Genomic DNA, 17,711 nt, shown 5'->3' on the forward strand with positions numbered 1-17,711 from the left:
GTATCATAGGTAATGTAAACAACAGGTTTGGCCCACCTGCGAGAGCTGCAAGGCAGATTGGGATGCTGATTATTTGACTGAGTGGTAGAGTGTAAACCCAGGAGAAGAGAAGGGCATGCTGTTATGTTGCCTTTGCCATGAATCACCACGGCAAATTACTTGCAGTAATCATTTTGAAATGGGGAACCTAAATGAGCTCCTTAGTCCCACTGAAATGAGTGTAAAAATTCCTGTCCTACAGGGTAAAGATGCTTCTCAGCTCTTGTTTGTCTAATTGGTGCCGAGCACAGTGAAATAGTCAAATTTGCACATTGTTCTTGTGCATTGTTCACTCAGCTGCTCTGCTCCTCCTGGTGTTGTTTGCACCGTGGTTATCGATGAATTGAAAGTTTGAATGAGAAACAAATATAAGAATGTAATTTCCCCATAACGTCAACTGAGTTGAATGACAAACAAATCAAAAGCTAATTCTCCTATAAACAATCACTTCATTAAATCCATTTTTGTATTACACCAGCTTACTCAGTGAAGAAGAACTTGTTATTTTTTTATATTTTTTATCAGTCTCATTTTCCCCACTACAAATGCATTTGAAATATATATTCATTGAGTGAAGGCTGTGCAGTGAGTCAAAGGCAAAACCAGGAACCAGGGGTGCAGACCCATGCTGTCAGCAATTGCCTACATATGCTTTTAGAAATGGTGTTTTATTGAAAGTTCAGACTTAAGGATTTCCTTCTCATTGTAGAGAGCACTTTGAACAATTCCTCCTTTTCTCCAAAGAAAATGTTGACAATAGAGTCTTTGATCTTCAAAAACTAATGCACATGATAAATTTAATTCATGTAAATAATTTTGCTAGACTCAGTAGGACCCATCACAGAAAGTTAAACACATGTGACTATCTCTCAACTAAAGACCATGCACATGGTAGGTATAGTGGCATAGTCCAAAAGTTCACTTAGATAAAATTATCTCTTTTTTTCAAAAGATGTAATGAAAATACTGTCTTATCAAAAGATTACGTGTTAGTTTTTTTAGATTACATTTGAAAAAGTTACCTGCACTCAAGTTCAAAACTTCTCAAAGCAAGATTTATCTAGACAATTTAATGACGTTATAAATACTAACATGTACATGTAATGATTCATCATATTTTTATACCCTCAGCAGTTCAATACTGTATGATTTCAGGAAATAGCATTGCATAATTTTATTTTACGTACTGTTTACATTGTCAAACCTTTTTCTACAATCATCCACTAATGACATAAGTTTTCCAGGTGTTGACTTTATTGAATACAATTGATTAAATTTTGAGCATAGAATCCTGTATGATACTTTGAGTCTTCACTGACCTATAGATATAACATTTACATCTTAAAGTTCTTTTGAAAAAAAATGTTTTACTTAAGAGGATCATCTAGTTCAGAAATTTGCTGGTGCTTGACAAAAGTCATAAAATAAAGAACCACATTTCTTTTCTGAGGTACTTACAGTGCTATTAGTAATGCTTTGCTTCCTGCTGTTTCTTGTCCTGTTCAATTAATGAATATCACCCTGTAGTAGAGGAGGCTTGTTTCAAAAGCTGGGAACTCTTTAACTCCCGCACTGTTAAGAAATCATATGAAGATTTCTACTTGAGAGTGACCTTGCTGCATCCTTTTGTTAATACATTAATACCACTGGACCAGTATTAGGGAGAGGATGTTGTGTGTCCTGCTAATGATGGTAACACTTTGGTTTACTGTTTGAATTGTGATGTTGCTTACACAAAAATACTCTTGAATATGATTTTAGTTAATAAAATTGGTTGGTGTGATGATTTACGCAAGAACTCTCTGGCTTTGTTATTTTGAATGTGACCTAGCAGTCTCTTATATCACCCAAGAGGACTATTGATGAAAAGCCACCAGTGTGAACACCGAAGCAATAAAAATAAGAGTTTTGCCTTCTCTTTTGAATTACTGCAAGTGAGGCTATTGAACAGTGATTTTCCACAAAAGCAGTATTGTGTTTCCATAACATGAGTGGTCAGCTACAGTTTCTCCTACATTCCATTAAATGTATGACAGACTATTAGCATTTCTTTGCACTACTGGAAGGGCTTTCATTTATATAAATAATTACCTACAAGGAAATTTCTCGGTGCTTATAGTTTCATTGCTGCTTTTGCTATCACCAAATAGTGTCAAGATCTGGAAATATCTGTTCTGCTGGTACTGTTCTAATTAGAAGGATAATCAGTACACTGTTATTGCTTCTGTGGCTATAGCTGTTTGGGGGTTTTTGCGACATGTAACACTACAACGGAAAGTATTTTTTGAGTGTTTTTCTGTTTTCATTAATGCTTGGGATTGTTTATGCTGCAAGTGAATGGGTTTAACAAAAGCTGGTATATACTGAAGATAATAAAACCAGCTGGAATTAAAGGTGCAAAGTGACTAGGTTTTATTACTTTCTACAGGATTTTTGTCTGATTCCTTTTAAGAATGTTGACAACACACTGTTTAGTTTGAAAAGACAATACAGAGGGCCACGATCCCCTTAGGGAAGAGAGGTGTCACCTGAGACCATTATATGCATCTTTAGTATTCTGATAACTCATCTTTATGCTTTTTTAAGTTTTCATGTTCTCAAAGTCAGAGTAGCAGGCACTACGAACTACTGTACACAAATAGTGATATATAATGAACTGATAAATACTTCTCATATTTTTACAAGTTTTTCCTCCTTTCTCGTTGGTTATCAAACTATGTAGTTGTCTGCCACACCGCATTCATCTAGTGAGCTGTCAATATTGTTTTCAGTAATTTTTCTCTCTTCACTTCTTCAATCAGTTTTGTTATTGTTCTATGACTTTTCTCCCAGTTTATCTGTATAGTTCTGGTATCTGTTGAAGCCCTAGGTAGTAGCTCAGCTGTGGTTTTCAGTTTGGAGGGGGGAAAAAAGTGCAATTACTTCCTGTATTTTATGATAGCTCCATCTGTCTCTACGTATGTGGCACAAAAAGCAGGCATTCTTTTTTCCTTTCTGTTCCTGCCATTTTTGTGATGTAAGCTCCTTCTTAATTTGTTTTTATGGTGCAACTTTCAATGAATTATGGATGTCATGGGAATAAACAATATTCTGGTTTACCGAGAAGGATTTTAAAACCTTAAAAATAGTTTTTCATTTTACACTGTAGCATTTCAATATGGATGATTCTAGTCTTAGTCTGATACCATAAAGAAATTAAAGAAATAAATTTTTTTGCCACTGCTGTGTCCAAGTATTTCATAGGATGTCTGCTCATGCTCCTTTTGTATCTAACCACACCTCATGTGTAAAGAGAACAGTTTAAACTGCAACATGTCAACTGCTATCAAGCTTCTATGTAAAATTATTAAATACTACTAGTACTTAAATTTTTATTTTAAAATAAAAGATATACCCCTCTGCTTGAACTAAAATTAGTATGTAAGAGAAACTGCAGAACTTGAAACACAATTTCTTAACACAACTCCAGCACAGAGGTCCCAGATAGACAATCCCAATGGACTGAGCTCTCTATCTTTTGTCAAATTATCTTGGATATCCATCTGACACACCTTTTTACTTGAAAAGTGGAAAACCAAACAGGGATTAAGAGGAAGTGCACTGCGGGGGCAGATGTGGTTGGTCTCCTGGTTGGTCTCTCCCGTAGTACTTCAGTGTACCTTCAGCTGGTCTCAGCAAGTGGACCTTAAAGAAAGGAGTTCAGAAGGATTAATTTTCTAGACATTGGTTGTTAAGCTTATCTATCATCTAGACACAGGACTGGGTCAAGTCTGGTCTGAACCAGTTCCTGGGCTGCCCAGCAGAAAATCAGATGGAAGCTGACATTTTACTGTTTTTTCATGAAGTTTGGGTGGGTTTTTTTTGTCTGTGGCTTGTTTTTGTTCATTTTCCCCTGGGAAATACACATTTTCAGTAATGGGTCACACTTCCTTCTATGTTCGCTATGCATTTGGGAATAGCAGTCTTCATCTAAATGTCTTGTCTTTCTTGCATTTGGTTATTTGAGATGTGCATTCTCTGTGGATGCACTGCTGTGTGAGCTCACAGTCTTTAGGCTTTACAGGGTGGGATGCAGTACCATCTCACTGAAGAAGCCTCAGCTGTGGAATTTGTTTCCTCTCTAATGTTGAGTGAACCCAAGTCCATTGACTTTGAAGGCATGGTAAAAAGATTCTTTCTCTCTGCTTGAGGGGTTGCAGAAAGTTGAAGTTTGTTTGCATTATGATTGAGAGCTTTTTATTTGATACTTTTTTTAGTATTACAGTTGATTCTCTTATACTGGGCATGTTTTATACCTGAATAAGACTTTGTTGCACAGGATTACGTCTTTTTGCACTTTTCATAGTTTCACAAAAGCAAAAATCATAGCATCCATTTAAACAAACTGTGATAAGATTTGTGCTTGTTTAATTTCAATGGAAGAACCAGAAAGAAAATCAGAGAGATGGCTTGTAGCCCATTAGAACAATTCATCCTTTTAGGTGTGTCTGTATTGCTAAAGAAAGAGGCCCAGGAGAGATTGGAAGTAATGGCTCATTGACCGTCCATGCTACTCCTTGGCATGATATTGGGCCTTGTGTACATGTGAGGTTGATTGATTGGTTTGTTTCTAGTGCAGGATGAACGAAATAGCATGCAGCCTGTGTTGCAGCCCACCAGAGAAGTACATTTGCATTGTGAAACTACATGTATGGATTACATACTTTAAGGTGTCACTGTAGGTCATGAGAGAGTGTTTGAAGGATAACCCTTCAGAGCCTGCAGGAATAGTGCTGGAGGCCTTCACAGGGCCAGGCAGGACAAACCTGGTGTAGAGTTAATGTCTTCTGAACATGCTCTCTGGGGTAAACTCTTCCCTAAGTGTCTTGGGAGAAGAAGCAGCAGAGACATAAGATGTGAAAGGGTCAATGAAGTGGGCAAACAGTTCATCATGTGTCTGATCAGCGGAGTGGTGCTGGCTAGTGGATTGCTCCCCAGGACTATTTTAGTTAGATGTGTCCTGTGAGGGCTAGGACTGAAAGTACCACCATTTAACTTCCAGTTACTTGGGGTTTGGATCATTATATATAGTGTAAAGACAGTTTTCAAACTGAACTTTAAAATAAATACCTTCTTAGAAGGTTTCTCCAGGAAACTTTTTGTTTGTTAGTTTGTTTTTTGTTAAGGAAAGTAAAACTTTAAGGGGATTTTGGTTTTGGAAAATAGCTTCACTGGAGTAAAGTGTGCTCATTTTCTTAGTGTTTCTCTCCTCAGAATAAAATAGTTAAAATGTGAGATTCTTAGCACATGGCTAGAAACTGATAATTATTTAAAGCAGCTGCCTAGTTGCAATATGTAGCAATATTTATTGCTGTGATTCACTAGCACATCAGGAAAAAAAAAGTGAAAATTCTGTGAATAAATAAAAGGTGAGAAATACTTAATCATAGCAGGTGCATGGTGGTGATTTGTTTTAAAAATCCAAACTATATTTAGTCTTTTATTAAAATAAATGACTCAGTTTCTGTTACATCTGAAAGTTATAATTACGTTATAAGCTATCCAAAATCAAATACATGAATAGCACCTTTTTCCATGTATTGATCCACCAAACCTTTGAATCTGTAAGTACAGGAAAAGGATGCTCTTTGTGTCTCTGTTTCCCTGCAAAATTTCTGCAGGTTTCTAATTAAAAACATCTCCCTGTAAGCAGGTGACTGTATTCAAGGGAGAAGAAATACCTATTTCAGCCATACTTCATACATTTCATGTCCATTCTGTTATTTTTTTTGAAGAAGTAATATACAACAATATTCAGTGTAATTTCAGCATCAAGAGTAAGAGCCACAATTTGACTTGAAAAGATTTTTTCATCATCTGTAGTTAAGCCTCATTTCTCAATTAGTATATTGAACATCGTAACTGAAACTTTCCTCCCTTCTAGCCTCATTCCCAGGCAAATGTCCTCAGAAGGGAAGAATGAGTTACATCAAAAGTTTAACAAGTGATCCATTACTGTATGAAAAATAATGTGATTTAAGTTTGCCAGCGAAGTTGTTCATTGTATTCACAGAATCTCTCTTCAGTACAACCCAAATCCTTTTTGATAACAGCCCATTGCAAGTTCTTGGACATCACTAAAGCTAATTAAAAACAGGTGGATTCTTCCCATGTAGCATAACAACCAGCTGAATGAAATGTAGATAACTTGTATTAATTGTTAGAGAAGATTCCCCCCCCACCCTGCCCCAGACCTTATTGGAATGCTAGGATTCTCTGAAGCTGTGATTCTGAACTGAAGAAGAATCGTATTTTAGCTATAATACCCATATTACTTTGTTTATAAAACCTGAATTTTAGTTGGCACTGTAGAGAAGAGAAGGCCCTGAAGGAAACTTAATTTTTGAAACCTGATCTCTGTGTGAAAGTCTCTGTGAAAGTCCGGTATGAAGATTTGAAAGGTTTCATTTAGAAACTCAAATTTACATAGTTAAATTCTATGGTTTTATTTTTTTTTTAATTTTTTGGTGTCTTTTATATTTTTCAAGACAGTTTATCTTTCAGGAAAATAAAAGCAAATGACTAAATGAGATAGCAGTATTGCAGAACATGAGCTGTATTTACCGAGTGTTCCATTTATGAATTAAGTGTTCTGTTTAATCTTGTGATTTATTATTAGTTAGGTAGTTCTCTTTAATTTCCAGGAGTTTGTTTTATGTGGTTTAATGATACTGGTTTCAGTCTACGTGCTTAGGGCCGTACAGAAGGAGATGCAGAGGTAGAGAGCAGGAGACCTGTGTGCTGCTGGCTTGTGCTGTGTTTTCATGGAGTTGCCAGCAAACTTCAGACTGCCCTCTTTTTCTGGGCAGAATGAATAGAAGGCTGGAAAACAAATTGGCACCATGAAAATTTTTCAAAGACAGAACTACTTGTATCTGAGCCAGATGAGAGTTCTGAAGTGCATGTATCTTTGCAAATCAGGCTATGGAGAACAGTCCAAATATAATATTTATATCAAATGTCATTGTAATAGACCTCAAAGATGGTCCCTCTGTAACACAGCATATAACCAAATGACCCAATATGAAGGGAATTTACGATGTTAGTCTTTCCAAGCCCAGCCAATTTTAATTTTAGGACTCCATTTTTTCTTGACTAACACAAGTTCTGTGCAGCATCAGAAGAGAAGGTGAATAAAAGAACAGAATAAAATAATAGAACGTTTAATGTATTTATGTTTTTCTAGTTTAGATATTCAGAATTCTAAAACAATTTGCCAGTTTAGTCACTGTATGGGCATGTAAAAAGTTCAGAAAAATCTGAAAAATAAGACAAATTGAAACAGTTTGTGGTCTTTCATCATGTCACTGCTGAAATACATAGCTAAGATGGTAGTGAAGAGTTGGTAGATTAGAGACTATTTAATGTCATACATGTGATTTTTAATCTGAGATGTAGAACAAAGATCTTGTGAGATGTGGAGTTTCTTAGTTGATGGCAACAGACTGTGCGTATATTGGAGCATATTTAATTTTTGTTGTAAACATAAGGTTCTGTGTGCTTTCAGATGCCTGGGTTTAAGTGTTCATGATTGATCCCAAATTGCCACTTGTGGGTTATGCTAACTGGTTCTGGGTGAAGAGTAATGTTGCTGCATAAGTGTATTCAGTAACATAGTGTAATAACATACAGGTCAGATCTGAGCTGCGCTGTTGTCCATGTTCTCTGATAGTGGGCTGTCAAATCTCATCAAAATATATTTACACGTTTATCGATGAATTTTGGAAATAACTTGCAAAAATCTCTAAATCTTACTAACATTACGGTATTTTAAATTTCCTACATCATAATTATTTTCTCTTTCACTATGGGTCAGTGTTATGTGTTGTCTTTTGCACCTAGACTTGAGATTTTATGTAATAGGTGTATGCTGGGGCAAAGCAGTTGCTGTTCATATACAATGGGAAATGCTAAAAGTGAGGCAAGATAAGACAGTCTTGTGTAACATACTGTTTTAAAACTTCACAAAAGTAAAAAGTTGATTCATGAAGTCTCAAGTTTGCTAGTTAAGAGCATAACATTTCTTTTGAAAATTTGTTTTGTTTCATTTCTGTCTTTATTGCAAGCTATGTCTCTTATTTTGAAATGGAATTTTGCGCACTTGAGAAGTATAATTTATTGTAAATGATACATTAAAAGACTCATTTCTCAAGCAGTTGGAATTAGATTTTTTCAGAGATGAACATTTCTCCTGTGCATTGCATAATCATTAGATCTGTTTAAAAAAAGATTTCTTGAGCTTCTAAAACAAATTGCATTTCTTTTGTGTATTGGAAGGTTTTTAAGTGGTAACATCTTCAGAATGAGTACATGTTCATATTGTATTGCTTCTGAAATAGCTGGGAAAAGATAGTGATGAAAAATCACTAAACTAGAAAGAGCCGCTTGTGACATCAACAGTAGTTTAACAAGAAGAGCAAGAATAGACAACTTTTTCAAAAGCTTGCATGCAGGGCCAGTTTGCATGTGTAGTTGATGGTGGTGGTACTTGATGGGCCAGGCATAGCTTAATTACTGAATTTCTACTATGCAGAGATTGCAACAGGAAAACATTTTTGGACTAGTTTGTTTTTGTGGTAAAGTGGTGGGTTTTGTTTGTCTTTCCTATAGAAAATTAAATACTTTCTCTGTATTTATCAGCCATTGATGATATCATTCTTTGTACATCCCTGCTATAGCAGCCACTGCAAAGTGACTGTATTGTCCTCTAATCTAGTGGAACAATTTTTAACAGGTCCCTTGCTTCATCAGCCTTTTTGCTGACTGGGAAGCCCAACAAGTACCTTTGTGAGTGGTAACTTAGAATCTACTAGTGAAGTGTGGGCATTTATCAGCGTTACCATTTTCAAGTTGAAGTCAAAATTCCTTTGTTGACATATTTCTTGAATGTGCTTTTATTCAATAAAGAAGAAACTATGCACTTCAGGGAATGGTAATCTTTATTTACTGCTATGATGGGAAAATGCAAATGAAGCAGAGAATTTTGTGATTAGTATTTTACAGAGCAGTCGTTTACTATAATTACATGTTTTTAATCAGTGGAATTATCATGTTCTATTAACTGGATTCTTTCTTGACTTCTTGTAGGATTCTGAGTAACAACAAGATCTTATGGTTGAAGAACGGCTCTTTCTTCGGACTGAGATCCCTGGAGAGACTGTGAGTAACTGATCAGCCTCGTTCCACCTTCAATTAAAAAGTCTTTGTATTTTAAATGTAAACCCAAATATCAGATAATGAAGTTGAGGTGTTCTGAACTGTATTGCACAGTAGAGTTTCTAGGCAGTCATCAAGTTAAGAAACAGCATAAAAATGGGTGAATGGGGATGGACATGGAAAATACAGGAACGCACTGCCATCAGTTTGGAACTAAAATAAACATCCAGTCAAAGACTTTTACTGCACTATGTACACTATCACAGCGAAGACTGGGATATGTAATGGTAACACTAATGTACCTGACATATAGTTTGGGTTATTTAACTCATTGGTCTCCAATACTTCCCTTTTAATTCTATTCTAATTTTAATTCTATTCTATATTTTAATTATATTCTAAAGAAATTGGACAACATTTATCACTAGAGCAGCTGATGTCATTGATAAAGCTCCATGATTGTGTATATCTAGTCAATATTTGGAGAAGGGAAGAGGAGTGAGATTTCCATATGATCTGCTCAGGAGCAACTAATGAGTTAGGAAGAAAACATTCTGAAACTTCGATGGAATAAATGCTCAGTAACAGCTATACTGCAATAACACTGCTTTCTGTATATTTATGTCACTCATTTGAGAATAATCACGTGAGCAAGTCTAAAAGGCTATTTTTTTGTATCTATGGGAAACTTACTTTGCCAGTGCATCTAAAATGAGTAATTATATCATGCCTATATTAAAACATCTCCTGCAGCTTAAACTATTTTTATATGGCTTTGTAAGAATACATTTATTATGTAGAGCTGTTGATTTAAAGTACTTGCTACCTTCATGCTTGCATGAATGTATTCTATGTTGTATGAATGTTTCCATACGCAAAAAAATTGCATATTAAAATCAACTTTAGCTAATATTTTACTGTATATGTGTGTGACATGCATGCTGTTTATGGTTGTGTAATAAGGTGGGTAAGTATATGATACTGAGATATTTGAATATTCTAACTGCAATTTAAAAAGAAACAATGTATTTCAAGGTCTGGCAGAATCCCTTAGGGACCTTGAAGGGTTAGGATAAAGCTAGCTGTCTGAACAGTTATGTAAAGGAATACTAAATTTTATCTGTATATAGTTGTAGATGTAACAAATACTTTTTAATATTGGCAATATTAAATGGTATGAAATGAAGAGTAGTTGTGTATTATTTACTAAGTGGTTTAATCTTAGGTGTAACAATGATATGGGGTTTTTAAAGAAGTTTACAAATATTTTAGACAAAAGAACTTAGGGGATAGGATTACAAATTTATTGCAAGAAAGGAAATCAGTAAATTAAATTCTAATGTACTGCAAGTAAAGCATTAGTGTTTAGAAACAGAGGAAAACATTTCCTCTGGTGGTGTTTTGGTTTGATTTGGGTTTTTTTAAGTTTAATTTACACTGGGGAATGATACTGAGCATGTACTTTTGAAAACTTTATTAGTTATCTAGTTAGAGAAATACTTCAACCTGAAGAGACATTGCAAACAGTATTTAGAGCAGTGTGTAGCCTCAAGTATCATCACCATCTAAACCTTCTTAATTTTATTGTATTGATTTTTCACAACATTACAGATAAAATCAGTGAGCGTTATCTCCTCTGTATATGGTGCTATTTGGCCATGACGTTAGTACAAAATCCATAAGTGGTCCTTGAAGCAAAGACTAGAATTCAGGTGATGACATTCCCATGAGATTCGGATGCTCTGTCTCTTGTCCTCTGGCTCCATATACTTATCAATATCTGCAAAGGTCCAGTGTCAGCTGGCGGGGTGAGAACAGCTGGAATAGTCTACTAAGAGGTGGAAGCAGTGCATGTGAGTGAACTACATCTGGATTAGGGGTCCTAACCCTTGGACAAAGGTTTCCCCAGCTTTTCCTTTTCCACACAAGCCAGTTCAGAGCAGTACTTCAGATGCTTAAAATGGAGAACTATGACAGCAACTGCTGTTGATGTTCATGGCTCATCAAAACAGACCAAAACGAATTTTTCTTCCTTGCCTGAAAGGGGAGGTAGAGAATCTTATGAAGTACAGTAGCAGGAAAACCCAGCTTCCTTTAAGATAACGTTAAGTTTAGAAGATCAGGTGGTTAGAAACGCGGGTGTACTGGAGTTAAGGATTACTCATTTAATTTGGCTTTGCACTCCTTGTGGTCCAGCAGAACAAAAAATTTAGTAATATGAATGCCATGGAGACAAGAATCATGCCTGTCTGTAATTCTTTTGTGGTTACCATGAGATCATGAGCCAGAAGAGTGCTAGCTTATGTGGAAAATGAAATCATTCAATGTCAAACTTGAAAACTTTAGAGGGGAAGTAAAATTTCAGGTGGAACTGAGTGACTTGCATATTCTGGCTCTCTCCTATCCTTCAAACCAGAGAATGGTTTGAAGCCCTACTCCAATAAGCTAGTGACAACTTTCCCCTTATTATTTTGTTTTTCAATGCATGTCACAACAGGAATTGGATTACAGAAGTGTCAGTCCTCCCAAGTTCTGGTGATTTCTCAACAGTGTATTACACAAGTGAGAGACCTCACTGAGCAGTTGTCTCAAACTAGGACTCCTCATTTTATGCAACTTTAATCAAGCAAACCAAGAAACATAAGTTGTTTGTCCCTTAACTGTCTATTCTAAGAGTAAGACAGAATCGATTTCTCTAAAGCTAGAACTATTGTAGAACTCTCATATTGTGCATGACATGCAATTTTTTCAAAATATAGTTGGACCTGGTTTGTATTTGTTCCTGCAGACTTCTCAGAAAATTGCATTTTTTTCAACCATAGCATGAATATTACAAGGTTTCTATTTCAGATTGTCTTAAATTTTGTTACTGCTGTAAAAGGAAATCTCATATTAGGTTTTCAGGGGATAGAACCAGCCAGCCAGGAAAAAAACATGTTTGGGGATACAGTTATTTCCCTTTTAGTAATAGACAGATAATCCCATATTTACTAATACTTTATTAATATTAAAAATGAAACATTTAATAATGTCTGTAATAAAAACTATATAAGTGATAGTGATCAAAATACATTTATGAAATATTAGTATTTTTACTGGGCAGAATGTAAAAGTGCTTTGATAAACACCATCTCACAAAAGGTCCCTTTTCTGTATTTTGTATGTGTGCAAACAGTGACTCATGAGTGATCTGTACTCTCTGCACTTAGTTTGAATTTTCTGAAACTAAGAATTACTGCCTTGTGCTGGTTTGGAAAGGTTGACTCACGAATGTGTTATTGCATCTGGATCATGATGCACCTCTGTGCTGCTGGGCTTACTTTGTAGTACTAACAAGAGGCATTAAGAAGTGAATATCATTCCTTAAATACCATGTGAAAATAAAAACTTTCTGTAAACTTAGTTTTGTACGGTGTTCAGTTGTATTGGCCTTGACTACTCCCTTGATTTGGATGAAAATGAGAAGTGTAGGTAAGAAGCTAAATAAACTTTTTTGAAGCAAGTGTGGTAATGAAACTGTTAAAATACGAAGAGCTTTATGGAGTTTAATTGGAAGAGATCTGCAGACCATAAATTCTACAGATGAGAGTGAGCACCTTCAACCCATTTCTGTGATACACCCTGTAGAGATTGCTTCATATTCAGGAGGCTGAGAGTTCAGTTTAGATTTGAAGCTTGGGGCAAAGACTTGACAGCTTGCAATGGTTTCAGTTCCAATGCCTTCTCTGTGCGTAGTCAGTGTCTTATGTTCTTGGGAGATGCATTGATCTGAGCAGGACAGCATCCATTATTGCAGACATTTAAATAAGTTTCTCATATGCTCTGGGTACCATAAAAGAAAGGCAAAGTGGGTTTTCAAAGTCATGAAGCAGTGAGATAGTCCTTTCAAGTAAGTTTCAGCAATCCGGAAGCTCTAATTTAGTTAAAATAGTGATTTTGAGGGCCTGAACAACTGAAAAATTAAGAGCCTGTATAATTTGATGGTATAATTATTCCATAAATTAGAACAATGTATTAAATAGGAAAATCTGTGGCTTACAGTTTGATCTTTTTAGTTACTATTATTTATTTATTTATTTATTTATTCTTAACTTCTGGGCAGTGGGGTTAACCATTGCTATTACCCAAGGAATCATAAGCAGTATATGGTATGGACCCTACTCCGAAGACATTGCAGTCTCTGAACAGTGTGTGGCAAAGTAATATTATTAGTAACAGTTGTGGAAAGTCTTTTTATGCTTGAGAATATTTGGCCTCTAAATCTCTCTTCTGAAAAATGCCATAGTTCACATTATGCTTCTGGGGACAAGGACTGAGGTGGCTGGACCAGCTGTGCTGGACCCAAAGTCAAGATCTAGAGTAGGAAACTAAATCTTATTCACTCATCCTGATGTCAGCTGGCACGAAAGAGTATGTATCTGAGCTATTATCCACACTACTCTCTTTCTTACGCTCCACAACAACTACTGCGTCCCGTTGCCTGGATAGCCCCTGTCCCGCACTAAGTCCCCATATTACCTCTAGCTGGGGGCAATCTGTCATGGTGGCTCCTCCGCTACGGGCTTCCTCGTGCTTAATGGAGCTGATCTGGTATTTGCGCATTTTTTTGAAGTGGGTGTATGAGCGCTCTCTCTCTCTCTCTCTCTCTCTCTCTCTCTCTGTTTCATAACCAAATGTACTTTTTCATGAAGTTTGTAGGAGCATAATTACTTCTGAGACTGCTGCTCCTTTGTGGCTGAAACTCTTTAACAGATTCAGAAGCTATTTGGAGGGAATCAGCAAGTAAAAATAAAGAAACATACACAAACACACCATGATCGCATAAGCAGTGTTTCCTTGGGAAATCAGGATGAAAGATCACTAAGCACGATTACACATATTTTTCACAGTTGACCCAGAAGAAAAGCATGCCAGGCACTAATACTTCAATAGTGACTGTTTTACAGAAACTTGCTGTTATATTTTCCCAATATTCCTAGACATGTTTCTAGACAAAGAAAAATAATACTGAAGTATTTGTAAGAATTTAGCATTGAATTTATTTTTTGTTTTACTTTTTTAGCTGTATAGATCAGTCTTACTCAACCAGGTCTCACTTAGATTGTGTGTACTTTTATTAAGTGTTGCTGTATCGTAAAGTTACCAACTGTGTGGCAGTGCTATGCAGTCACATGTTGTCCTCAGTTATTATTAGATAAGATTGCATAAAACCTACTTTCAGTAGATTTCAGTATGACATTCTGCAACTATATATTGTGCTGTGCAATTGAAGTAATAACACATTAACTTGAGGGAATGAAAGGGCAGAAAAGGCAAGCAAAACAAATTAGACCATAGAGAAAAAACATGTTGTTAAAGAGCTGGTATAAAAATATGGTATTCAGATGTTCTTTAGCAAAACTCAAGTGATGAAAGGGTAAAATAGAAAGGTTTTACATTTTGATATACTGATGTGCTTCTTTAAACATGCAATTTATGTTCTTTAAATTACTGGCCACTTCATTGCTTTTCCTGCCTATACTTTGGAAATGTGTGTGTGCGCACACACACACGATGAAACAGAGATGTTCTTCCTAGGCACTGTGAAGGATTGGACAGCCATATGCTTAAAGAAATTGTTAATTTTATTTTCAACATGACATCTTTAAAGTTAGAAACTTCATAAATTAAATTTAGAATTTAGAATTTAGAATTACTTGTTCTTTTTTTGATTGTTTTAAAAACAGAAAAATACTAGTTATTATAAACTAATAATATTTCAGACTGCAATTGTATGACTTTTTCTTCTTTTTTTTTTTTTTTTCTGAAGATCTTGCAACTAAGGTGTGTGCCCCTAACTTCATGCAAGTACTTTTAACAGAAAATAGATTAATAATCTTGGAGACCTCAAATGACCACATTAATTCATCTCAAATGCCGCAAAGCCATGTTTAGAGAAATGCTGTGATGTTACTTAGGGAAAGGGCAATATTAAATTCTGTTTCTTAGAGCTGTCTGTTGTGTAAGTAGTCATGGCATGATTGAAACTGTTCAGTTTTATCTATTTTTTTATTTGGAGAAATATGGAGGAAGGAAAATCAGTACAAGTTTCTTTCAAACATCTAAAGTTTTCTTGCCACTTTTTCTTGTATTTCAAGTCCCACATGGATTTAGTAAATTCTGTAGATCTAGTTGATAATAATAACAAATGAGGTTTTTTGTTTAATTTCACCTTAAATAGTCTCAAAGAACAAAAATACAAATGCTCCGACTGTTATTTTTCCTTGTCTAGTAATATGTCTAGGAGTCCTGGGAAAATATAAGCAATTTTTCATGTTAAATTTCTTATTGTGTTGGCTTGTTGTAATTGTTTACAAAAAACCTCATTATGCTGCATTACTATTTGAAGTGGTTGAGCATATTCCAGTAGGTGAGGAAGGATGGGAATAGCCATGGGGAATGATTTTTCTCCTGGAGCGAGACTATCTGTACTTCGTGCACATACTCTAAACTAGACTGAAAACAATTCATATTCCTCTTGGTGCTCATTGAACTTTGAGTTACCCTTTTGGTTTCAGTGTCAGATTAAGAGATTGTGTTTCTAATTACAATGATGTTAGTGTTTTCATGAAGCCAGATAGTTCCCTTTGTCACTTCTAGAAGCAGCTGATATATCTGGAAGTTTTTTATTTGATGTTAAGTATGCTTGCCTGCAATATATTCATTACTAAGGCAATTATAAACATTGAGCTCAAAAAGGAAAGCTCTGAAAATGCAGAAATTACTGAAGGTAAAGTAACTGTTCTGCCAGAGAGACATCTATTGTCTAAACAGAGACATCTGTTTAATGTCTTCATCAATGACATAGACAGTGGGATTGAGTGCACCCTCAGCAAGTTTGGTGCGGTTGACATGCCTGAGGGATGGGATGCCATCCAGAGGGACCTGGACAATCTCGAGAAGTGGGCCCTTGTGAACCTCATGAGGTTCAACAAGGCCAAGTGCAAGGTCCTGCACCTGGGCTGGGGCAACCCTGGTATCAATACAGGTGGAGGGATGAAGGGATTGAGAGCAGCCCTTGAGGAGAAGGACTTGGAGGTACTGGTGGACGAAAAGCTGGACATGAGCTGGCAATGTGCGCTCGCAGCCCAGAAAGCCGTATCTTGGTCTGCATCAAAAGAAGTGTGCCCAGCAGGTTGAGGGAGGTGATTTTCCTCCTCTACTCCACCCTGGTGAGACCCCACCTGGAGTACTGTGTCCAGCTCTGAAGTCCTCAGCACAGGAAGGACATGGACCTGTTGGAGCAGGTCCAGAAGAGGGCTACAAAAATGATCAGAGAGATGGAACACCTCTGCTATGCGGAAAGGCTGTGAGAGTTGGGGTTGTTCAGCCTGGAGAAGAGAAGGCTGCGGGGAGACCTTATTGCGGGCTTTCAATGCTTAAAGAGGGCTTATAAGAAAGAGGGGGACAGACTTTTTAGTAGGGCCTGTAGCAACAGGACAAGGGGTAATGGTTTTAAACTAAAAGAAGGTAGATTTAGACTAGATATAAGGAAGAAATTTTTTGCAATGAGGGTGGTGAAATACTGGAACAGGTTGCTCAGAGAGGTGGTAGATGCCCCATCCCTGGAAACATTCAAGGGCTCTGAGCCACGTGATCTAGTTGAAGACCCCCCTGCCAATTGCAGGGGGGGTTGGACTAGACAACCTTTAAAGGTCCCTTCCAACCCAAACTATTCTATGATTCTATTGTAAATAACAGATTTGAAGGGTTGGAGATACTCAGGAAATAAAGATCTTTACCAATAGAGGAAGGGGAAAAAAGCTATGAACATGTGTCAAGCAGCAGACAGATCAGAAAGAGGGAAGAAAATATTTACCTGGATAATAATTATTTATCACTTAAAATTAGGATAGCTTTTTGTGAAATTAATGTTTTTTAAGGCTCATCCTGAAGCATGGAGAGAACCAATTTCTACCAAGAAAATGACTGATAAGCTAGTAAATTGGACTGTATTTTTCAGAGCTTAATACACACAGCTGCTTAGCCATCTCATCTTTTCATTGTTCGTGAATGCCATGGTCAGCCACTGAAAGATATTTTTGTCTGGGTTTGCACCATATTCCTGGATTAGGACCCGATTCCTTACCCATCCTGGGGCTCCTTCCACATCTGCTGCCATCAGTCTTCCTTTGTGGCAGTAACAGCCTAGATGCTCTGGGATTTTGCCTCCCTTTGGTGCTTGGTCCTCTGCCATTATGATAATTTTGGTCATGTTACTCAATAACGCCAATGTCACATTTATTCTGATACAGAGAGAATATAGAGACGTCCACTTAAATGAATGTGTTCTTCAAATATCTAACTTGATGTATCTGTCAATGAAGTTTGTAACACTTAAAAGAATTATTGCTAAATAATTAAATGCATATCAGAAAAAAGTATTTTTCCCATAAAATCAATTTAGTTCCATAAAATCCCATTTCTATAAAATCGCT

At 36.3% G+C, this 17,711-nt stretch overlaps 1 protein-coding gene across 1 annotated transcript in view; it reads left to right on the top strand.

Moving 5' to 3' along the window:
* The window catches only part of LOC309589876 (adhesion G protein-coupled receptor A3-like), a gene marked incomplete at its 5' end in the record, with an annotated part of 283,649 nt that overhangs the window by 36,798 nt on the left and 229,140 nt on the right, over positions 1-17,711 (top strand). The window contains one exon of the mRNA XM_082310563.1: positions 9,166-9,237. Coding sequence (XP_082166689.1) covers positions 9,166-9,237 — 72 coding nt within the window. The remainder of the gene's footprint in view (positions 1-9,165; positions 9,238-17,711) is intronic.

Source organism: Platalea leucorodia (genome assembly GCF_965183815.1).
Source record: "Platalea leucorodia genome assembly, chromosome: 4".
NCBI classification, from domain to species: Eukaryota; Metazoa; Chordata; class Aves; order Pelecaniformes; family Threskiornithidae; genus Platalea; species Platalea leucorodia.